Below are 24492 nucleotides of genomic sequence, written 5' to 3' on the forward strand. Positions count from 1 at the left end.
CAAGCTAACTATGTTCCATGTTAATTTTTCAACTGGGTCATCTGCACAAGAGTAGGAACACAAATAAAAGCTTGAGGAGACTTGGTATGGCAGATTGTGCACTCCAGTCACGATGCTGCATTGTAAGGGTTTCAGAGTATGTGATTTTGAGGATCCTGAGGGATTGCTGCTGCCAAAACGAGATGATCCAACTTCCCTTTCACTGCCCCTTTTGCTTCTGCCTCTTTGCTTACAGTCTTTGCTATTTGACCTCAAGATGGGCTGATTTAACCTACAAATCCTGTAAAAAAAACTTGTTTAGAAAAGAAAAGAATAGACTAGTTTTTTTCCCAGGCTGGTGGGTTGAATCTGTTCACTGTACCACCAGGTAGGTCCCAGTGCAGCCCTGGTGGACATCTTGGGATTGTCTCTTCCCACAGTAGCAAACTAGTAGATTGTCCCAGTTTTCTTACCTTAGCCATTTAAAGTGGTTCTCTGGCTGTGCCAAATTCAAAGCCTAAAAAGCTTTAGCTGTATAATGTAGGTTTTATTAATTTACTTCTTCTGGTGTATTTTTGCTTTTTATTAATATGAGCTGAATGTGGTAAAATGCTAGCTGTCTCCTAAAATAACTTCACATGTGTTACTACCTATATGCATTTTAATGAATGTGCTCTGGAAAAGACTAGAAATCTGAAGAGAAGCAGTGCTATACTACTATCAAGTCTGTTATGATAAGTAGATAAGTTTCTATTACAACAGAAATTTAAGCTAATATATTTCCATTTAATATGTGATATTAGAGTTATATAGGTTTATGATAACTGAAGAGACAATTAATTTATTTGCAGACATGGTACGCTGCTCTTGCTCTGTCCTGCACCTAGGGTACATGCCCTCCCTATGTGACCGAGTCTTTGTGGCTTTAACCAGAACTGAGCCTGAGCAAAGCCACTGTTAATCAAAAATTGTGCAAACTAATTTGTGACGTAATGCAAGTGTTAAGCACACCCACCAATAAAAAAATGTCATAGACAACAACTTCACGTTTTTGAAAGTTGAATAGGCTGGGTACTTTGCTCTAGCTGAAATTATTATTTCTTTCCTGTGAATATGTGTGTTGGTGGGAATCAGTCTGATTGAAACAGAGTACAAGTCTAAACTTTTGTTTTTCTGCCTTCAGACACCTTTCAAGAAAATAATTTAATTTAACAGGATGTTTTATTTTGCAGTAACTTTTTTTCCTTGAGCCGTTTGTTTATTGCTTATTAAAAGGCAATCTACTTAAAAACTTGAAATGCACTCCATCTTCATCAGTAAAGCTTTCTCCCATAACTCTCTGCCAGCATCATTAAGCTCCATTAAAATCATTCTAGTTAGAATAAGTCTTCAGAACAACTGAAAATGGATGCAGAAGAGATTTTGATTAGTGCATGATGTAGTGTGTGATTGTGTCCGTAAACTGTTCTATTCTATTCTGTTTGAAAAGTGTGCTTTTGGTTGTGGTTGATGTCTTCTCATAGGTTCATGTATAGCTGTTGGGAAAATGCTCGTGCTGTTAAACTAAAGCCTACATCAGGACTGTTCCTTGAAGGATAATAAATTATATCCACAAGCACCAGGCAAATTGCCTACTAGATTACCTTGTATCTGTGCTAATCCCTGATGATGTATACAGTAAGAGCCCACTGATTGTGCCTGAGCTGATTGCAGTCGAGTAAGAAATTGCTGTGCTACTGCTTCTGTTGACTTTTGCTTGGTCCTCCCTCCCAAACACACACAAGCTTCTTGTACCAAGCTTTTTGAGGCAGCTAGAGCTAAAATTGGTACATTAGGAGCCTGGTATGGGAAACAGGGAAAATAGTGCAGAATTTGTCCTTCAAGTGATGCAGTAGGATATTCCCCTGGTGTCCTGCACAGGTTTCCCCTCTTCTCAGTTATAAAGGAGTATAAAATATGGAGAAACTGAGCAGGGCACTCTTACTCGGCTGTGCAGAGAAGAAATGTAAGGGAGGAATATCATAAGGACTGAAGAAAGTACAGAAATGTGCTGAGGTTCTGGAAACCACCCTTTCCTCTAGTTTAGTCTTATATGTGCAAAAGGGAAGGGAGAGGAGCAGATGGGTGTTTGGGGAGTGAAGGAAGGAAGGAAGAGAGGTAAAGAGTGCAGACAGATACTGAGATACCTGCTTGTGTATGCCCAAGGTTTTGAAAGAAGGCTCCTAAATTCATACTCACTCTTGCTGTTCTGGTGTCAGGCTAGCCAGCTCCAAATTGTGCTTGGTCCAAATCCAGTAGAGAAATAGCATAAGTGCCTAGCTCTCTATGAAAAGCTGCTTTGGAAAAATTGTATTAATATCTGCATCACACAGTTCTCTAGAAGCTCATGAGCTCGGACTGCTAGTGTCCTATACTGTTTTCATGCCACACATCTTTTGCTGAAGTACTACCTGATGGGATTTAGAAGCAGCTGGAAGCTGTCACGTGCTGCATCTCTCCTCACATTGTGGTTTGCAGTAACTGGAGGGGTTTAGAGCAAGGTTAATATCAGTTTAGTCTTTAAGTAAGTTTCATTGTGTTGAAAAAAAAAATTTCTAGTCAGAAATCAGATTTTATATTTCTTTAATTTTTTTTGTTGTTGTTTTACTTCTTCCTGTTTTGTGAGGTAGGTGTGCTGGCAGAATGGGTTTCCATCACCGCCACCAACCGTCAGGATGGTAGAACCAAGTTAATCAGTGCTCAGTATACTTCAGTACAAGACATCAAAACACCAGACAGGAATCTGTGAAACCAAAGTTGAACCAGGCTGTTGTATGTTACTGTGGATACTGGCAAACAGGATACACAATTTGAGCTAACACCATCTAGTTCGTTTTTGTTTTTTTTTTAAAGTTATTTTTATTAGATGTCTTCTTCAGCAGTTGTTCTTGGCCTGAAACTGCTTTTCTGCCAAGTTATTTCCCCCTTTTGTGTGCTGTGGACACTTAATGCTTTGTTCCTTTCTTTCTTTTACCAATGTTTTCAGGCTGTTTTCCTGAATAACTTTTTTTCCTTTTTTATAGTTCAAAAGGATATGCTTTAAGCTTTAGAAATTTATAGTGCTGGGGAGCTTACCTGTATGAACATTTGAAGTTGTGCAGTGGGAACTGTGTGTTCAGTAATGTGAAATAATTAGAGAAACTGATTCTAATCCAAACACCAGTGGGGCTGCTACTTATTGTGCTGTGCTTCCAGCCATCTCATGAGTCTCATAAATGCATAGCAAGGTGTGGGAAAAATTGTTGGATGTTCTTTTATTTTGCTCAAATAGGCTAAACATGATCCAGGGGAAAACAAGCGTGTTGTCAGGCTCTGAAAAAGAGCAAGATGGCATCAGAAGAGTATTTGACTTTCAGATTTAGCTGCTGGATACTCCTATTAAGCCTTGTTAGACTGTTTGATCTACAGGAGTGGTGCATGCCTGCCTACCTTCTCAGGCTGCACACAGCTTTCTTTTTTTTTTTTTTTTTTTTTATAAACAAGGTTAACTTTACTTTTAAAGTATCCTTAATGCCTTTACACATTTTAAAGCTTTATAGCAGAACAATTAAAGTTTTTAAGACTTGTGTCCCAAGAACAACCTTGTCTGTAACTTCTTCCTTGAATAACATCCTTTCATTTCAAGGGTTAATTCATAGTAAGCAGTTGTCATCTACTTGAGCTTGTTCCTAAGCAGTTGTAAAATATATCCAAACCCTGTTTCCCTGTATGAATTTTGCATAGCTTAGCTGTTCCCACTGGCTCAAGGATTACCCCTGAGGTCAGATATTATTCCAGTATGCCAGTGACTCCTCCAGCAAACTAATGAAAGCATATAGAATAAAAATAATGAAGAATTGCTGATTAACCAGAACACGGATAAAGACTGAAGATGTTTGTGTAAAGGTGAACACTTAACATTTTGGTAGGTCAGACGAGTACCAGGTTCCAGTGGTCACCTCCATAAAACAGAAGATGGGGACTGGGAATGGAGTGATGATGAAATGGATGAGAAGAGCGAGGAAGGCAAAGCTGCTGTTTCTCAGGAAAAGGTAACTTTTGTGCCAAGACATTTACACTCTGCAAGATATTCTGTCTTAATGTTAATTGTTAGTATTTCTGGATCTTTAATGCATAAAGCTGTATAGCTCATATCTCACTGCATTTGTTTTCCAGTCACGAAGAGTAAAAGAGGAGGAGAACATAGAGGTAAAAATGTCTTTATCAACTTTTTTTTTTTCTTCCAAGTGTTTGAGTGAAGTGATTTCTTTTTCTTTTTCATTTCTGTTGTTAAAAATGTGAATTGAGGTGGGAGAGTTTTCTGCAGCCTTGTGTGGCAAGTACTTATGAGGAGAGAGCTGTATGCAGCTGGGCCTGTAACAATTAACTTGAGCACACAGTGGATAAAATGGATAGAAAATTTAAAGTCATGTTATGTTTATGCCTAGGAGAATTGGTTAAGATAGGTAATTTGGCTGTTTTTAATGAATATTCATAACTGGATCACACTAATTGCTGTCTTTTTGTCAGAGTCATGATGGCTGTTTCAGAGTAGCCAGAAGATCTCCAAATAATTTTTCTTTCTTAGGATTTGTATCATGACATGTAGCTTATAATTAAAATGCTTCATCCCATATACAGTAAAATAGTTCAGTCCTGTGGCATAGTAGATTAATTCAGAGGAATAAAATACCATATTGAGTTTCATGGCCCTGTGCTGAGTGTTGGAAGCGTTGCTGCTATAAATAATTGCTAAATAGGATTACTGGCTTACAGCCAAAATGCTCTTAAAAATGTTCCTTGGGTGGGTGACCCTTGCTACTTCACCTGCAATTTTAGATTCTCTGATTTTCATTGGTGCCATAGAAATCTTCTGAAAGACTAACACCTTCCTGCCAGGTTTGGTCCTGTTAGCTCCTGTGATGACCCCAGTCTTTCCGTTGCAGAGCTAGTTTACATAGTGCTTCAGCATCTGAGGTGTTTTATGTAAGCTGAGTACAAAAAAAAAAAAAAAAAAAAAAAAAAAAAAGGACTTTCACCAGGCAGTCTTTTTATGTCTTAGAAATCGAGAGTTCTGCAGTTTGTGATTCAGTTTATACAGGTAACTTTTATTATCAGTTGTTTAGTTTATGAAGGAGAAAAAAGCCTCTGCTTGAAGACTTTTGTTGATTTTGTTTTCCTAAATGCTCCAGAAGATGACTTGGAACAGAGACTAGTGCAGCTTGTCACTGTTGGTGTGCGCCTGTTGGTCTTTGGGCTGCACATTCCTATACACTGAAATAACAGGTCTGTTGAAGATGCAGAAATAATAGCAGTAGTTTATATGAATGGAAGGAACTTAATTGAAGTAGAAAAAAATCAACTCCCCTTTTAGTGATTAAATAATTTTTCAAATATTCATTAACTTTTGTTTAAAATACACAGATAATAAAATACAGATCTTGTGTAACACTTTTTTTTTTTTTTGAAAGTAGCTTTAAGGTGGGAAACTGTTGGAAAACAATCAAATGAGATTTGTGATGCAAGTCTTTATTTTGGGAGGACTTGACTGTAACCTTTGAATAGGCTTCTGTGAGTGGTGACAATATGCCAAGTTGGGTATGAAATCATAATAGGGTAGAGGACCCTGAGGTACTCTGTAGGATACACTTTTTTGCTTGAGACTTAATATAATTGTTAGTTGGGGGCTGGGGAGGGTATCATAGTGTGAGGGAGGAGTGATAGTGTGAAAGATATCCGTATTCCTGATTTTTCTCTGTGAAAGACGTTCTCTGAGCTGTGATGCCTGCTTTGATATGCTACTAGTTCTTTGCAGATGGGTAGATGCAAGACTTCCTTAACAACCAAAACTGTTACACAAAAATAATGAGTAGTAACTTGGTATTCTCACTCTGTACATATTATTTAATAGGTTATTGGAGCTTTTGATGCAACATGGATTAAAAGCTCTTACACTCAGTGCTTTAATACAGGCCTTATCATTTGTATCTCTGTAATTGAAATATAGCAGTTTTACTGGTATCAGCTATATTTTAGACTGTGTTACTGAAAGTATTTAAAAGGTTTTTGAGAGTTAGAGGATGTGTAAAATATTCTGTGCCGTCTTCAAACTGTTAGCATGGCAAGTATTTCAGGATTTTTTTTTTCCTTTGGCATCCTTTATAAGACTTTTTGCTTTTTTTCTTTAATAGTCTCAGCCTGCTGTTAGTGACGAATACAGTGAAGTTCCATGTGCAGTGAATCTTGTCTTAAGATTAAGGTAAGAGATTCTTCTATTTATTTTAGCATTCCTTTTTAGTTGGCTGTATTATTCTTGATCTCCCTCATTACTTTCATAATATTAACATAAAATAAGTGTTAACCTCTTTAATGTCCCAGTATGACCCGTATGAATAGTGTTTCTGTGACTAATTGCTGTCTTTTAATTGCTTACTGAAATAGTGTAAAATGAAAAACAGAATATGAATGTGGCTTCAGGCTAAGTGTACCCTTCATTAAGTATTTTCTTTCTTTTTTTCCTTGCAATGCAGGATCACAGTGAGAGATTTTTAATGAGTTTCTTTCACACTTCAGCAGTCAGCCTCTGACAGAAATAAACCATAGCTGTATTACAAGTTGCCTACTCAAAACGTTTTTTACTCGCAAGTTGAATCAGCCGCTGTGGAGAAGTGACAGATATTTTAGAAAATGGATACAAATTTGTTGTCTGACTTAAATTTATACATAGTTAAAATGAGTCAGATTACCTTTAATTAAAATCAGTTTGTAACTAAGATTTGAATTGTTTAATTATGTGGTCTAGTTCTTGGATAAAAGTGTTTTTTCATAAGAAGCTTTGATAGCTTTTTATGTATTTGCAGCCATTTTCCTTAAATTGTTAACTTAGTTAAACTTATTGCCACTCATTTTAAAACTTATTTATGTCCAGTTTGTATTGACAGGATATCTATGAGAGGTTGTAAACTCTTAGTTATTGATATGGGGAAAAGTTAAATGTTACGGGGTTTTTTGCTAACAAAAAGATAAAAAGTCAAATAGAGAAATATTTACAAAATGTCAATCAGTATCTTAGAAACAAATAGCAGATTTATGCATAACAAGTAGCCTTAAAACAGTAACATCAAAAACTGTTAATAATCAGAAAAAAAAAATCTACGCAGGATGAATGCCAAGTTCCGAAATCTATTGTCTTCCCTTTGACTACTTTTCTAGTGACAGCTGCAAAAAATTGCATGGCTGCCAAAGGTTGTTTACTGAAGGAAGGAGTAATAAATTTTATTGTGGGGAGAGAAAAGACTTAGAGATTATTTGGAATTGGTTTAGTTGTCCAATTTACATAACTGCCCAGTTATGCTATCAATATTCTTTTTTGTCTCTCTACTGACAGACAGGTAGATGAAACCATTTACAAAACAGACCAATTTATACTATGTGGATGTACTAGTGAGGTGCTTCGGGTATTTTTAAAATTATGATGAAACCTGTAGAGTGATTAGCTTCTACCCAGTTACTTGCAGTGATGGCGTATCCACAGGGCAAACATTTTAGTCCTGCAAGTACAGTAAAATGTCAGGGATTATGCTTTCAGTTTTCTGCAGCTCTTAAGCCAGAAGTGAATGAAGATTGATCTAGGAGACTTGAGTTTCCAATCTCTTATTTGCATGATGACCTTTTGTTCTTGTTAAGGATGCTTTTAATTAATGGGTGAAAAAATTCCCTCCCCCTCCCCTCCCTAAAAGCAAGTCTGTAATATCTAGATTAATGTGTTACAGTTATGAAGGTTTAGATGGTTATTGGTAGAGAAGGAAGAAACAAGAATTTCAATTTTAGGGACCAGAAAGTTTCCTTTAAACAAAACAAAATAGCCTTGAACAACAGATACACTCTGGGGCCTGGGAGCACTGTTGGTACATTTGGGGGGAAAAAAAAAAATCTGATGCATAATTTTGCAGAGTGAATTTTGTTAATTTAAGATGACCTACTTTCAATGGAAGAATGCTTTGCAGTGCAAATTCCTGGCCCCGCCTGAGCTCTGGCTGTGTCCTGCCTTAGTGGTAGGAGGTGGGTTCAGTTATGCATCTTTGCACTGTGTGTCTGTGTTGCCTTCTGATGGAAACCTGAGCACGTGAGTAGCACGTCAGAGCTAGCACATAATCAATGTGTGTGTGTGGATGGTTGGTGGGAATACAGGAGCACAGGGTATACCAAGCAGCACTTTTCTCCATTAATTGGGACTTTGCAAAGTGCCTATGTGAGAATGAGGGCTACAAGCTCCCTATACGTCTGCCCAGTGGTGTAGATTCACAGTTAGTACTTGAGTATTTCTTTATATTTTTTACTTTAAAAGCAAGAGCTATTTTGTTCATGGAACATTCACAGAAATTCAGAGTAGCCACTGACTGGCTGCTGTATATGTTGTGTTTAGCAAGGTACCTCTGGTGGCATTTGAATAGTTGTGCTTCCTCTTCACTGTTGACCCCAGGAAGGGAACAGCCGAGGCTGCTGTGAGCATGGCAGTGCTGTGCAGTTTGCTGAATACTTGTCACAAATAATATTCGAACGTCTTGTTCTTCAGTAAATTAACAGAAACCTTATTTGAGGAAAGGAGCTGATGATTATTTGTTAACTTTTAACAAAATACTTATGTTTCCATTATTGGATTACCTATAGGGCTTATCTCAGCTTATTTACCTGTCAGTGTCAAGTATCTGTCAGTATATTCTGTTAAAAGCTTTTAATCTTTGACCTTACTGTACTGTAGGCACATTAATAGTGGCCCTGGCCTTGGGAGTGAGTGGTTGCACCCGAGAGTAGAGGAGTCCTGGGTTCTGCATTTGTGGATCTAGGTCTAGTTGTAGTGAGCAAATTCAGAAAAGCCAGCTCTGGGGAAATAGTGACTGTGGTAACAATATAGTGCTGCTTTATGGTCATAGGATTAGGAGTCTTCCTCCCTAGCCCCAAAGAGTCTCAATACTTGGACCTCACCACTCTGCTAAAAAAAGGCCAGAGTAGGTTTGAGACTGGCATTCCAATGAAGTATTGACAAGCTTGTACCACGCCAGGTAATGTAAGCGACAAGCTACAGAGGTACTGTTTTGGGAAGACAGTACTGTTCAGAATATTAAAGTGTTAGTGCTTGAACTATTGCTGTAATCGGTTTTGCAGTAATTCAACTGTTCTTTCTGTTTTGTTAGCAGAAGAGCAGTTGTATGGGGTTCCTTCATAAAAGTCTGAAAAATAAATTTCCTGTATCATAGGATGTAAACCTGGAGGCTCTCAGTCACTCAGTCCTGGGTTACAGAGGAAGCCACCCTCTGCATTCCAGTGGTATGCAGCTGTCCTTATGCTGAGATTGTTGCAGGGTGAATGAGTTTACATTTAGGGCAGCTGTATATGGAGAAAGATGCTCTGGCACCTAACTGCTCTGTTTTGTTGTAGTTAACTTACTGAGTAAACGTTTTTTTGAGCATCAGAAAGTAAAAATACTGCTAGTTTTGGCATTTGTAGTGAATAAAAGCGGTGTAGATGACTTGCTTTGTGTCACGCAGCATTCCCTTGGGATTGTGAGGTAGTAAACAGCTAATATCCTCACAGGGATTTCTGCATTTATCCACCTCCACTGCAGATTTTAAACTATTCTGTTGATGTCTTTTGGTGAATTGATCATTAAGTCGTATAGCTGATAGAGACTTGAGCACATCAGAGGATTTTTATGGGATTTGTTAAAACGAACCACAAGTTGTGAACCATATTATTATGGAGCAAGTTAGCTACAGTATGAGTATAGAAACAATTTCCTGTGATGATGCTTCTACTACTATTATATAGCTTTTAAAGTACGGCTTGATACTCAGATAAACATTGTGAACATTAGATGCCAGACTTGAAGGCTCAAAGCTCAGTATATCATCCAAAATGATGGAAGCTTTTTCTTTTAAAATAATTCACTTGAGGCAATCAGATTATATAAACTGCAGTAGCTTGATGAGTTCAGAACACACTGGTTTTAGGTGCTGACAATTACTGTTTGAAAAAATAAGTTCGGTACTGATGTGGGTAAAAATGTAAATACTGGCAAAATACAAGAGGAATGACTTGACTGATGGAGAGAATGAGAGGGAAAGGGAAGTAAACATGTCAAGACAAGGCTCAGGAAGGTCTCATCTCTTCATTGCTTCCTTTTGCTTCCCCAGAGATAGGCCAGGGGGTAAGGGGACAGCAAAAGGTGAGCATCTCAGATGGGAAGGAGCCCCTCCTGTGTGATGGAGGCTGCTGAGCTAGGACCTGAGGGAAGAAGACATTTCCCCAGGGCCCTCAGGCAAGAAGGGATGGTGGAGAGGAAACCCTGATGGCACTTGCAGTACTGCTGAGTCTTTGGCTGGGGAGCTACCTTGGTTGCAGAGTTTGTCATGGAAGTTGATGCAAATATTTAGAGCCTGACGGGCAGAAACAACTTAATATGAGGCTTGGGAGTGTGGGCCAAAAGGTTTGAAGAGTAGTGCCTGGAGAGTTAGGACAGGGCAAAGCACAGGGAGATCGGCAACCTTCAACAGGAGTGAGAGACACCACCCCCCCAAAAAAAAAAAAAAAAAAAAGTAAGTGCTTCTCTGGCCTGTTTTTTTTCTTCCTCTTTTACAATGAGGCTATGCTACACCAAAACCCATCAAGTTTTAGGTGATAGTTTTGCATTTTTTTCCCTAGTAGTATGTTCCAAAAAAGGTTAATAGTACCCATAAAAATTAAAAATTACCTTCCCAAAGGAGGAGTTCTGGTAGAAGAATCAATACATTTCATTAATTCTTTTACTGGATGGTCAGGTTCTGTTATTTTTTCCCAAGCAGAGCAGGGTTGGACTCATTCCGTAGTTGAGCAGGGAATGCCAAATTAACACCAGCCTCTCTTTAGTGCAAATGCCTTGTTGTGGATGAGAAGCACAATTCACTTTCTGAAATAACCTTTAAAGAATCCCATGGCACTCTTTATACAAGTGCTGGTATTAAACTGTTAGTCTGGATGGTTTCCAACTTGAGTATCTGATTTTTCATCCTTAACTTGTATTTAATACCTTTTTGTTTTAGTAGTTTTCTCAGTGGGCCTAACTTGTAAAAATATTGTCAACTGTCAGAGTTGCTTCTTCAGTTGGAGACTGCAATTTCAAATTTATTTTCTAGCTTTTGCACTGTTGTGTCTTGGAGTATGTTGCTGCAGAAGTGAAATTAACAGCAGTGTGTTTTAGGTAATTCCATGCAAAGCTTTTGAAAGAAAGGCTCAAGTATTAAATACTTAATACAGACCATTAGTATTTTAAAGCTCAAGTTTAATTGAGAGACTGTGCTTGAATTTTGCAATGAACTGAAAATACTGGTTCTCAGTTGTTGCTTGATCTGTTGCCATGGCGTGGAACTATGACCCAGACTGAGCAATCGCTAGGTTGAAATGCTGATGCTTCTGTATCCTCAGCCTCACAGACGAGGAGGAATTTGAGAGTAGGGGGGAATGAAATCTGTAACACAAATTTTCTCCAGTGAGGCTGTGCACACTGTGTGTCTTAGCAGCAGACCCTGGCAGGAACTCTGCAAAGAGAGGTTTAAGGCAATTGTCTGTGATTTAGTCCTCCGACAGGACTGTTCATACCACCGGGGAAAGGGGGTGGGGAGAATTATGGCCCGTGATTTGAAATTTCCAGTCTAACCACCAAGTTGTTACAGTTACAAATTTAGGAAGGTCACTGTCAGAGGGTTTGACTATTTAGATTAATAACAGAGACATTTCAAGTTAAATTAGGAGACTTGTTAATGGTTAATAGTTAAGAATTGCAAATTATCTGAAGCAATCTAAGATGGTTAAATTAGCTCCTATGACAGGAAGATAATATACTGACGGTAATTTGGAATGTCCCAGGACCTAATTTAATACAGTTCCTGCGCACTAGATTAATTAAGCCTGTGGAAGAACAAAAGGGGCGAATGGAAAATTTTTACTTGATGCACTGGCAAATGGTATACTTCCATTACATTATTGCGCATCTTATTTAAAATAGTGTGTAGAGAAAATGCTAAGGCAGAATTGTATGTAATGGCACTCTGATAGCGTTATTTACAGATAAACATTTGTGTGTGTCTTACAAAAACATTTCTTCAGCTAATATAGCCGGTTTATCACACTTTGAAACTGTGTATCATTTGATCCTTTCTGAGGAATATATCTTCTGGGGAGCTGGACAGACAGATACAATTCAAAATGACAAGTCCAAGTGGTAGCTAGTAGGAGGCAGCTGCCTATGCTGCACTACAGCAGAAGAGTTGTTAGGACTTAAGTGAAATGTGATTTCCTCTGCATGTCAGAACATAGATGATGAGATATCACTCACTAGTCTGAGCTGAAGCTCAAGTGCTAATCTTCCAGTTTTCACGTAGGCCTGAGTTTTTGACCTCTTTCTTACAAAATTCATTACATGTAAAGTTACAGAAAAAACATACTTGGCTGGAGGTATCTAGTAGAACTACTTTTATGTGTTAATGTTTAAGTTTGAGGCTTAGATTTTAGGAGAAAAAAAAAAAATCTATAAACAAGCAAACCCCCAAATCTGTTCTGGCTAGAGGTGCAGTGAGTTTGATAATTGGCTGAGTACCATAACCCAGAATTCTTAATTCTCTTTCTTTCTTTTTTTTTCCTAGTTATTTTTAATATCTTAAAAAACTTGTAGCATTCCAGTCTCTTTTGTAAGAAGTGGGGCTGATGTGTATCCTTCACCCAGGGCGGTTATTTCTCATCATTTTTGCTATTTAGAATGGCTTCTGTTCTCCAGTGTATTTAATGACAAAATCCACAAACAAACTCCCAGCTGTGTGGTAGACTTACAACTGGAAAGTGACAGGCTTCTCGATAGGCTGGGAATTGATCCAGTAACAAACATCATAAACTAAACCATTTGTAGAATTCCTGAAATAAATGTACCTGTGATTACAGTACTGAGCACTGTCCTATATTTTATTTTGCCATCACATCTAAGGTTTTGCCCTGGCAATTGGGGAGGTGTGGGGGCATGCTTACTGAACTGAATTTTATTTTCACAGCGTGGAGACTTCATTTAAATAACCTGTTTAATCATGATTAAATCATGACTGAAATCAGTAAGCAGGAACCCTTGATTAAACTATTGATTTTAATCCTGCTTTCCATTTGTACCTCTGTTATTTCTTTCAAAGCTTGCTCTTTAAAAATGGTAATTATGCATTTCTTATTCACTACTTAAGGATGTTTTTATGCCTTTCTGTATTTTTATTGAAAATAAATTAAACATTTAAAAATTTATTTTAATTATGACCTAAATAATCCTGTGTGCAATTGCTATACCATCACTTATTTAATAGATAACTGGTATATTTGTTTATCAAAACACTTTTGTATGTAAAATTGATAATTATTGAACCAAGGAGTCAATATATTATTTCTGCTAATTAAATTTAGGTTATCAAGAAGATTTGCGTGTCTAAATATTTAGATGACAAGGAATTAGGCATTTAACCTGCACAGCTGTGGGTACAAATTATGCAGGCAATTGCATTTGGGGATGTTGCTGATACTGAAATTTTAAAATCACTAGAGCTTTTTTATTCCATTCTGAATTTTTCTTGTATTATTTACAAAAGAAATAAAAGAAGAAGGGGAACAAAAACCAGCAAAGAAACCCGAACACCAGCCCCAACCTCCTTTATGTTAAAGGAAATAGTTTAAAGCTTGAATTAGCCTCAGAGTTAAAAGTAATTTTATTTGTATTATTAATGGTATGTATGTTTATGGTCAACTGTAATATTGCTTACATTTTGATAATTCAAAATTTAATTCTAATTAGATATTTTTCTAATAGTTTTAAAGACATCACATTTACCTTGAGAAGCCACACTGTTTCATGTTCATCCATCTGCTCTAGAGTTGCCTGTGAATGTGGTGATGTAGTACATTTGGCGGGGTTGAAACAATTCTAAAGAATTTTGTCTGTTTTGGCTGCTTGTTCCCACTTAGTATTGTGGTTCTCTGTCTTTCTACTTTGCGCTGGTAGGGGTGTTTCTGAGACTCTATTGGGTCCCTATAAAGCAGTCAGATTTTGGTTGGCTGGTTTGTGACTTCTGATACTTTTGAGGGGAAGGCAAAATTTTAACTGATCTCATTTCATTGATCCTGTTTTGCTCTGCAAAGCAATTGTCATTGCTGCTGTAGTGGGGCCAGTGAATGGCCACAAGAAGTGCATTGGGACAGAGGTGGGACAAGAACTTAACGTCTGAGCAGGCTTTGCTGGTGAAGTCTATTTATTGTAAAGCTACTTTTGAGAAAGTTTGGCCTGTGACAGGAAAACTAGATGAAACCTTTGAATATTTTAAAACAAAGCTTAGACTTTTTGCCATGCTTCCCACTCTTCTTGATAAGCTAGTTGGGATCCTTGAATTTTAGATGGATGATATGCAGATTGTCATAATTTTTTGGTGGCTCAGATGTCGTTCTGGTTTACCTACAAGTCTCCTTCGACTGTGATGGTAATGTACTGATAGATCATCAGGAGTGAAAAACTCTGAGCCAGTGGCATTGAAAGGATGCACCCATCCAGGGAGTTTTTGATTCAACATATTTAAAACATCCTTTGGTTTGGATAAGGCAAAAGGTTTCTCTGAGTCTTCCCTCAAAGCCTGTTTTGTGCACTGGGGACTTAAAAAAAATTACATAAAAAAATATAAAAATACATAATCCTGTAGAACTTGCTGCAAGTCTTTTGTCTTGATTTCATAAATGAAATCATTTTTCTAGAGCTCTATTCTGAAGTACCCCTAGCCTCCTGGCAATGATCTGCCTTTCACACTTTCTTGATTTAAAGAACTGAAATTTTGCTTCAAGCATTGTGGCCATTTTACAGCGCTGTACTTGGAGAATTTGTCACTGGACTAACAGGTTATAATCTCTCTTCTTGTGCACCAGGCATGCAGAAGCATACAAAGTAAGCTTTTGTGTGTTTATTCTGTTAGTTGCTCTGGTATCTCTTATCAGTCAGGCAGATGGTGTATCGCTTCAGTCACACAGCTAATACAGGTTTGACTTCCTTAAACTGTGCACTGATCAACAATGTTTGGTATCAAGAAATACAGAGATCTTTCAGAGATATACTTGGAGGGGGTAAGTTAAACTGTTGGCAAATCCAAGAAAGGCAGCTATAACCACAATGTGCTGTAATCTTTAACAAAGCGATCAAAGTATGTGCATGGCAGTTGTCCTCTCTGTTATTGAAAGGCTCCTACTTGAATACTTCAGGGTGATTGTTTTTTAACATTATTGATGTAATCTGTACTTAACTCCAGTTCTTTCTAGGAACAAGTCAGTTTTAGATCACTTCTGGTTTTGACCAAGCATTGAGATTTTACCACATTAAAACATTCTCAGTAGAACTGTGTGCTGCCCTTCATTGTATTTCAAGTACTTGTTAAAAATATTGATGCTTTTCACAAGTTAAATCTTTACCACTGCATTTTAAAAAACTTCTGTGCTAATTCAGGAGTAATTTTATGGAAAAAATTTATGATTAATATCGCCCTCTCTGCAGCAACAAAACTGATAGCTCTTTGCCTAAGTTGTTTCCACGTGCTGATATATGAGAGCATGTTGGAAGTGTGAGCCTCAAAAAAGATGATGCAAGTGAATACTGCTTTTCACTGCCTATGCGGAGAGATGGGTCACTGAGAATTGAGGTAAAAAAAATATTGTTTGTTCCAGAGTTTGCTGTTTGACTTAGCTGGAATGAATATAAAAAGGAAAAAAATTGAAGGGCTTATAATGTTATTTTAATTTAGCTTCTGGCATCAGCAGCTGGAGAAAGACAGAAGACCGTATTTAAAAGCATGTTTAGGTATAGATACATCTAAAATATCTCTAGTTCTAACACTTCCTTGTCAAGGAATGAGGAGAGGAAGGACTTAATGTTTGTATGTCACTTCTAAAATGATAAACACAGTTTTGCAGACTTGCCTGGTGGTACTTGTGTGTTTCAGCTAGTTTTCTTGTGTTTCTTTTATTGCACAACTTGTGCATTTTCTTAATTTTGCTATCATATCCCGTCCATTTTTTTTCAGACTGAAAGCACTCTAATTCCTTTTAAGTCTTAAGCAACTTGAGACTGGTCTATGGATACAACTGTTGTAAAGTCCTTTCTTGCTGGAGGAGCTGTTGACTACCCTGGAGCTGTGGACAGTGTTCTTAGCTGATGTAATTGTGACCATAACAGTTCGCTTGGTGGCTGCTTTTTGTAATATACACTTGCCTTTTCTGTATGGTAGATGGCATACAGATGGTAAATCTTTAAGAGGTAACTGCTTTCTCATTCCAACAGCTTAATGGCCAAATGACAATGTTTCATTGTGACATCAGCTGTTTTCAGACGTGAAGGCATCATTTGGCTTCATTTTGCCATTAGTATTGTTGCATCCTCTTGAAGTATAGTGATTAACAAGGGTGTTGCATCATTTCAGGGATCTGCTCTTTACCGAAGAACATGTGAAGATTAAATGGTAGTGGCAGTGTTTTGTATACTTAATTTTTGAGTCTTATAACTTGATCTTGAAGCATCATATGCTAAACATATTTCCTTTTTCCAGTAATGTATATGGAGGGGGATAAGTTGTAAATCCATGGAGTTTTTGCAGAACCACTGAAGTAAATGGTAAAGTTTTAATGAACTGTATATTTCAGGACTACGTTTTACTAATACAGAGAGATTTTACTCCCATTCTACTTGGTGGCAATCTGGAAGCAGGGCAGACTTCAAACATCTATTTTGTTCCTACCAAAAATTAACAGAAATGCCCTTCCATTTAATCTAGAATTGACCTGAAGTCATTAAAAATAAGTTGAGAAGAACCATTTCTCTCCACAATGCTGAACAGACATGATCTGCTCTTGATAGTACAGTAATGTGTAATGGATGAGCCTGGATATTGATTAGTAAATGACAACTGAGCATGGAAGTGTTAGAGAGAAAGGGATTTACATAAATGTGTGATGAATCCTCAGGAGGCTAATGCTTTTTTACAGTAAATGCTCTCTTCTGTTGTGTTTGTGTGATCCCACAGGAGCTTTAAAGTTCTGATTCACAAAATTACCTTAATAAACAGACTTCCTCTTATTACTGCTTTCATTCTGCTGTGTGCAAGGTACCATGGCTTCAGAAGAAAAAGAAAAGGGCAGGGGTTGTGATTTTTGTAGGGGTAGGAGAGGGTTCTTGCTTTCTCTGCCCTAGCTGAATGGATAAATTCCCACAGCTCAAGCGTAAGAAAATTGTAAGGCAAGGAAAGTAAAGGGATAGAATATTTGGATGCCAGGCCAAACCTTGAATTTGGGACCAATGGATACATTCTCTTTCAAAGATTCTACTCCCTCATCCTCTTTGCAATAGTGAAAGTAAAGTGCCAGTTTGCATTTCACTGTTTTGTGTATATTAACTGTGTTCTATAAATACAGTTGAAACAAAGTTGTAATTAATCAAAACTGAGATTAGAAACAGGTACTACATATCTTCAGTACAGGTATTTAATAGAGAATACTTAAAAAGGGGTACTGCATCACTTAATCAGGATTTTTCTTGAATCAAGCTCTATAGCTTGCCACAAAGTAAATTCTGCTGTTGAAATTTTTTTTTTTCCTTAATAAGTTATTGCCCACTGAGAAAGTAAACTCACAGTTATTTTCATGGAGTGCTGCTGTCTCCATCTCTTTCATTGCTACTGTGACCAGTTTTCTCCATGTGTAATACAGGGCACTGACTGAAAAATACAAGACTTGTGGAATAAACTAATGCTATAAAAGCTAGGTTACAAAGAGTACCATGTTTAACTTGCCATAAGCATGTGAAAGTGAGAAATGGGTGACAAGTTATTGTGAGAAGGAAGATGACCATTTGAATTTCAATAACATTTGGTGTGGCCAAATAACATTTGTCTCTCCAACGTTTGAATAGTAAGGAAAAAAATGTTAACAAAATTTCTTTAAATAAACCTACAAACCCTAGTCTTCTGTGTTTTTCCCTCAATGATATTTCTTGCATTGTACACAGAAGGATCTTGCCCCAGAGATGTAGAATGAAAATCGGATGAGTACAGCTCTAGGATGTACAATGTACCTATCACTCTGATTAGTCCACTCTATTTTGATGTGATCTTCTTCTTTCTCTGCAGTCTAAATGAGCAAGTCATTTAAATGCTTTCGTGTTTTTAATTACACCAGCAACTGCAGTGAGGCAGTGCAAATACTGTACTGCTTGCCCTTGCTTCTTAAGCTATGCTGTCTTGTTTTCTAAATTCGTTTGCTTCTGTGGTAGTTTCAATGCAGTTCAGATTTTGGAGGGGAGGAGCATCTGTGAGACCTAAATTTTGTACAAGTGTGATAAGTGTGATGTTTATTTTCAGTGTGTGTTTTTTGTTAAAGCACACTGACTTAGACTTGGCCAGTGTCACTAGTCCCTGATGGTGGGGGGAAATTCTGTTCTGGTGGGAATAGCGCTTTTTAGGAGTATGGGGAGAGGAAAGGCTGGTTGGTGAAGGGTGCCACTCATAATAAATTTTCTACAGTTGTAGTTGAAGACTAATTTACTTCTGGTTCCAGAGAAGAATATGTATTCTGCTCTTGTCTCTTCCACTAGCCAGACTTGTTAGAGTTTGACAAAACTAGCCATGGACAAACTTTTCAATTTTAGGGAGCACACACTTTATGCAGGTTTTTTTTTTAACATGTAGTTCAGTTCTGTTGCTGAGTTATAACTAGTCATGATCTGAAAAGTGGGTGGAAGAAATAAGTGCTCTTCTGACTTTCTTCTGAGAATGCTTTCTTGCTTATGATCTGGCTTATTGGACCATGGCCCTCCTCAATGCTGGTCAGGCCCTGAAAGTGCAGGGAGTGTCCCTTTTACAGGCAACAAATGGTGCAGGCGCTCTGGCCTCTTAACTACTTCCCCACATGGGCAAACCAAGGACCCTTGCCTGGGCAGAGCTTGTATGTTGCTGACCATACCATAAAATATAGCTTTTGTTTTTTCATTGTGTTTTGTTTGTTTGTTTTAAATGTTTTCAGTTCTCCTTGACTGGTAATGTCCTCCATGTTCAACTAGAGCTCAGGAAAAAGAGGATGAAAGGAAGATACATAATATATAGATACATCTTCCTTCTTCTACCTATATATATCTATACAGAAAGAAGATATAGAGAGAGAGATATGGATATAGATATATAACTCTTCTTTCATATATATATATATATATATATATATGAAATACATATATTTAATTGTAATCATGCAGAAATATGGGAAAATAAGTGAAAGAGAAGATAGAATGTGCCCCAGGCCAGAGCTGCAGCATCTGTATGTTGGAGTCTGTTAAAATAGGTTCAGTGGTGAGGAAATAGGCTAATAAGAGTGAATACTCGTTGCTCTAAGAGAGCACTATCTTTCGCTGCTTCCACTCGTCAGTTCATAGAAATAGTAGAGAATATTTCTATGCCTTGTTAAGACTGGATAGCCATAATACAGAAAAATTATATACTCATGAAAAGGATAGTTAGCATCCAAGATGGATAATGTTGGTGTAGAGCAATGTACTTTTACATATGCAGGTGGACAAGAATGGGGATGATGAGAACTAAGATTTTGGATTGGTTTTCCATTGGAGGGATGGGAAAGCATGATTAAACAGTTGAATTAAAAAGTAGCATTTGATTAAGAAAATAAATGAAGTTTCATGGAAGGGCATGTATTTGTGAAATGCCAGCAGAAGTAAGTGACCACTGATTGAAAGCATGGATGTCTACAGTGCCTGTAGTGTAGTCTAGACAGTGCTCGCTGTCTGCGTGATGTAGTGATGGAACAGGTGGTGATGGGGAAGTGCCTGTGATTTATAGTTTCTAAATCCATCTGAAAGAAGAGAATGAAAAAAATCAGGGAATCTTGCTTCTGCTGTAAGTAATCAAAAGCCGTAAATGATGCAGTTTCCATGGGATGTATATGTACTCCATACTGTTTCACAAGTCAGCTTTGTTGATTACCATTCTGTTATCACCTGTGTTCTTGGACATTCGGCTCTGTATATCAGTCTTTGTAAACCACGTGTGATGATTGACTAGCTGAGGTCTGAAAATTCAGCAAGTGATGCAGAGACAAAACCTGTGTGTTCTTACACACGTGCACACACCTTTCTTTTGGCTTACCTTATTTGAGAATTTTTTTATTGTTTTGGGAAGGAAGTATATACAGTTACTTAGCTATGGTAAGATGCATCTCATCCAGGAATACAGACTCTCCTTAAGGGCTATATGGAGCTGAAGCTTGTGGGAAATAGAAGTTGATGTTTCGGATAACTCCGCATAAGAATTGGTGGATAAATTTGGGGGAGGTGGAGGGGGGGAAGTAGTAGTAAAAAAGAATTAAGATCTGCTGCTTTGATACATAATCAAGCTATCCCAGCATGACTTAGACCTTAAGTTTCATTCTAAGATATCTAATTTTCTTGAGTCTCACTTACATGATAGACATTCTGTGTTCAAGGACAAAAGAAATAATGACATTTAATGTCTCCAATTTATGGTTGCATCATTACATAAACATAATTTCCTATTTTAATTCAACAATGTAGATCTTTTGTCAAGTATGTGGAACATAGCTAATTGACTCTAGCGGGAATTACACTATCATTAGGTAATTATTGGAAAGGCTTTGTCTTTAAATGCGAATGCCTGAACTCTCTTTCATGTCTTAGGATTTTTTCAGTAGAACCATGTCAATCTGAACAGCTGCATAATTCGTTTATTCTCTAATCCTGATTTTTGTACATATCAGCATTGTTCTGCAAATCATTTCCTTCAAAACAGAGCATCTTTGTTTCATATTGTAAAGACAGGCTGGTCTAAGTTTATAGGTGGGGGACTAAGTGATGAAGTTGGCCAATGTGCTTTTTCTGGTTCTTTGAGGAAGCATTATTCCCTAGAAAATCAGACCTAGCAATCTTAGTGTACACATCAAGTGGTCCTGATGAAAACAAAATAATAATGAAGATTTGCAAAATATGCCTTCATAAAGTGTAAAGTTTAAAATTCTGAAATTACTTTGCAAGAAAGATGGCTGCCAAAATGCGTTAGCATGGTGTGCTTTGGTGTCACCCTTATTCAAAGCAGTTCTGTGGAATTCCTCCTGCTGGAGGTGACTGCATAATGAAAAGCAACCTGCAGGAAATTAATAAACTGCAGTGTGCTAGAATGCACAAAAGTATTTAAAATTTACTACTTTTTAAAAGATATAGGCTGTTTTTATCCATGATAATCAAGGCATATTAGTCTGTAATGGCACAGAGCAAGAAGCAAGTAAGAGGTGTTATAAGAGATGGCAAAAAGGTCTGCATTTGCATTTTAAAATAGAAATAACTTTTTCACAAATGCATTAGAGAAACTAGGGACCATTAAGAAATGATGAAGAAGATAAAATTATTAATCATAAAGATACTAAGTGCCTTTCTTCAAATCCTATTTCTATTTAGCAGAAATAAAGTCTGTGTGTGCTGCTGCATGATAAGAGTGTAATGGATGTAAGTAAAAAGAGAACTCCAATGGAACAAATGAAATGCTGCTTGGAAACTCTGCCTACAAATAAATCAACAAATCCAAACAGTTGTCACCAAAGTGTATCAAGGGAACTATCAAACTAATTTGCAGTAACAGTGACACTAACTAGAACCAGAGAAGTGTCTGAAGACTGGAGAAGAGCATGAGCAGCTTTTAGGGGAGAACTCGAGTGCATCTTCTGTTTGGTGGAATATATAATGGAATAAATAATTTATGGAAATCAATAAATGTCTGGAAGGTAATGGAACCGTAAGCAAAAGCACTTACAGTCTTCTAGCAAATTAATCTTGCCAAACTTCCTTTGTTTTGCTTTCCTGAATAATAGTGCACCATTAAAAAGAAAGCAGCAGCATCCTAAGCTCAAAATAGTTCAGGGTGTAACAAGTCCAGAGAGCAAAGTTGGATCACTGAATACATATCACCCTTCCTTGAATTTTCACCTTCACTTAAATAAACAGATTTGACTCATTAACTTTCCATTTGGGACATTCTGCAATTTGGAGACAAACTAGAATAACTCCATTTGCATCCGGCTTGAGGAAAGAGTCTGTATTGGGAGCAGCTGGTCTTTCACATAGCTGTATCAGTCTGTTAGAAAGCTGGTAATTTTCATGAGAGTTCATAATTACTTAGTGCCTTTTTATATGGTGGATGCTCTACTTATGGGAGGTCTGTGGGAAGATACAATCTGAGAGCCTAATGTATTAGTTTCTAGATAGATAACTGTAAGAGTGCAAAACCTTCAGAATTACTTCTCAGCTGGTTTTAGTGTTTGACTCTATGTGGGAAAAGATATGCAGGCTGGAGCAATTCGCTATAGCTGCTAATAAGAAGCAAAACTTTCTGGTTTACCTCTGCAAAGGTGTGAGAGAAGGTTTTTATTCCCTTGATTTGCTTCTTCAAAAGTGTGTGCAGGAAATGAGTATCTAAGTCTGAGCTGCATCCCACATTCAGTCAAAACATATCTTATTTAAGAAGAATGCTAAATTTCTGTGCAAGTTCCCGTTGTTGGAAAGCAACAGTTTTAACAAGCTCATTGGACATAATAGATTTCAGCAAAGGGAAGTGGATTGTCAAAAGGGAGCCCAGAGATGGATCGTGTGTTGATTTTTTTTTTTTTTTTTTTTTTTTTTTTAACAGAAATCCATCCAGGATTTTCTAGGAGGGGGGAGAAAAAGAAAGAACTGAGATTCGTACCAATTCTCTGTTTAATAAAAATTGACAGTGCAATATTCCGTATAATGGCAGCAGATTTCTACAACAGAAGTAAATCAGCCTCATAACTGTACCTGGCTAGCTGCATTATCTGCAGCTTTGTATTGGTGATCTTAAACTCCCATAGTTCTTTATTTAGAGTAGAATTTTGGGAACCTGAAACTCCTTCACCTTTGAAGTATTCTGTATAGTCAGTAAATGAGTACTTTTAATTTTAAGCACTGCATGTGGCATACTTATTTTTCAGGATTTGCTATCTTGCTTTTGTCTGTGTTGCCAATCATTTTGGTTTTTGTATTCCTGCATGTTGCTGTTTTTTTGATTCTGTAATATTTTTGTAAGTATTTAGCAAGTGATAATAGCTATAAGTCACAGCTGAGTATACCTGCCTATTGGATTTAGTTTTCCCACAGCAAGACTTCATGGCCTGCTGAAATATGAGCTTGCATAGTTTCCTTGCTGAGGAGAAGAATAATGGACTGCAAAACACATTTTGTTGCTATTAGCTTTTTCAAGTGGATTGAGCTATTCATTGGAAAAAGAGTGTGCTACAGCAATTAAGTTCATCCCTATGCTCGGTTGGCTTGCCATTTCCAAAAATGAGATGGACGTCTATTTTGCAAAGAGGCTGATTTTTATTGAATGGTAGAAATTATTAACTAAAACTGAAGCTGGAAACGTGCAAGGAATGGAGGTTTGGAGCACAGTATAAGACTGTAAAGGAATTCTTTAACATAGGTGTTAAGTCCCTGATGACTGTGTCATCCACCAAACTGATTAAAGCCCTGTTTATTGCAAATGGGAAGGCAGAAAACCTTTGGCTTTCACACTCTGCTGCTTATTTTATGTGTAGGTAGAATCTCACTGCTGAGACAATGGTGGTCAGTGAAAGTTACTAATTTCAAAACAGATTTATAAACACAGTGCATCAAACACTGCTTTTCAGCATTTAACGTTTGCTAGATACTTTGTCTCTTAAACAAGCATCTGTATACATGTGATCTCAGATAGGGAGCTTTAAGTCCAAGTGAATATTTTGTTACTCTTGGAGGAGAAGGGGTAATGCTCGCGATTCAGGCTGTGTTGAACTAGGAGAGCCAGTACGGCAGAGTGTCTTTTGAAGATGAAAAGGAAAATATTTATCACAGGACCTTATTTTATCCTTTAGGTTACTGAAGGCATTTTTCAGCTTAAGCATATCTTTCTGCTAGTTTTTCCCAAAATATTGCCATGAAAATGCGGTGGAGTCTCTCCAGTCTGGGTGCTTTGGGAGAGCAGTCTTTTTCAAGTTGAGGAAATTCATGCTACAAAAATGCGGTTGTCAATGCCATAGGTATTCTTTGGGTATAGGAACTGAATAGTTGTTCTGTTGTTCATTACATTTTAATGTATACACTGAATGTTTTTCAGGAACTCCAGGAAAGAACTTAATGACATACGCTTTGAGTTTACTCCAGGCAGAGGTAAGGCTCCTTCAATTGAATTATTACCTTTTTGAGCAATAAGAGATTTCAGAAATTGATTACTGCTTATGGTTAATACAAACTACCTCTCTGGAATGTTTCCTACTGTGCAGAGCTTTATATTGAACTTCACTTGAAGAGGAATAGCAGATATGTGTAAATTCTAGTGGCAAGGT

At 37.4% G+C, this 24492-nt stretch overlaps 1 protein-coding gene across 3 annotated transcripts in view; it reads left to right on the top strand.

Annotated features, from left to right (window-relative positions):
- STK39 (serine/threonine kinase 39) overlaps nucleotides 1–24492 on the top strand; it is a 108175-nt gene that overhangs the window by 61557 nt on the left and 22126 nt on the right. For all 3 annotated transcript variants that reach the window (XM_052792944.1, XM_052792946.1, XM_052792945.1), the window contains 4 exons: nucleotides 3927–4049; nucleotides 4174–4206; nucleotides 6189–6256; nucleotides 24264–24316. In XM_052792944.1, the coding sequence (XP_052648904.1) occupies nucleotides 3927–4049; nucleotides 4174–4206; nucleotides 6189–6256; nucleotides 24264–24316 (277 nt within the window). The remainder of the gene's footprint in view (nucleotides 1–3926; nucleotides 4050–4173; nucleotides 4207–6188; nucleotides 6257–24263; nucleotides 24317–24492) is intronic.

The sequence above is a fragment of the Harpia harpyja genome, chromosome 7 (genome assembly GCF_026419915.1).
Source record: "Harpia harpyja isolate bHarHar1 chromosome 7, bHarHar1 primary haplotype, whole genome shotgun sequence".
NCBI classification, from domain to species: domain Eukaryota; kingdom Metazoa; phylum Chordata; class Aves; order Accipitriformes; family Accipitridae; genus Harpia; species Harpia harpyja.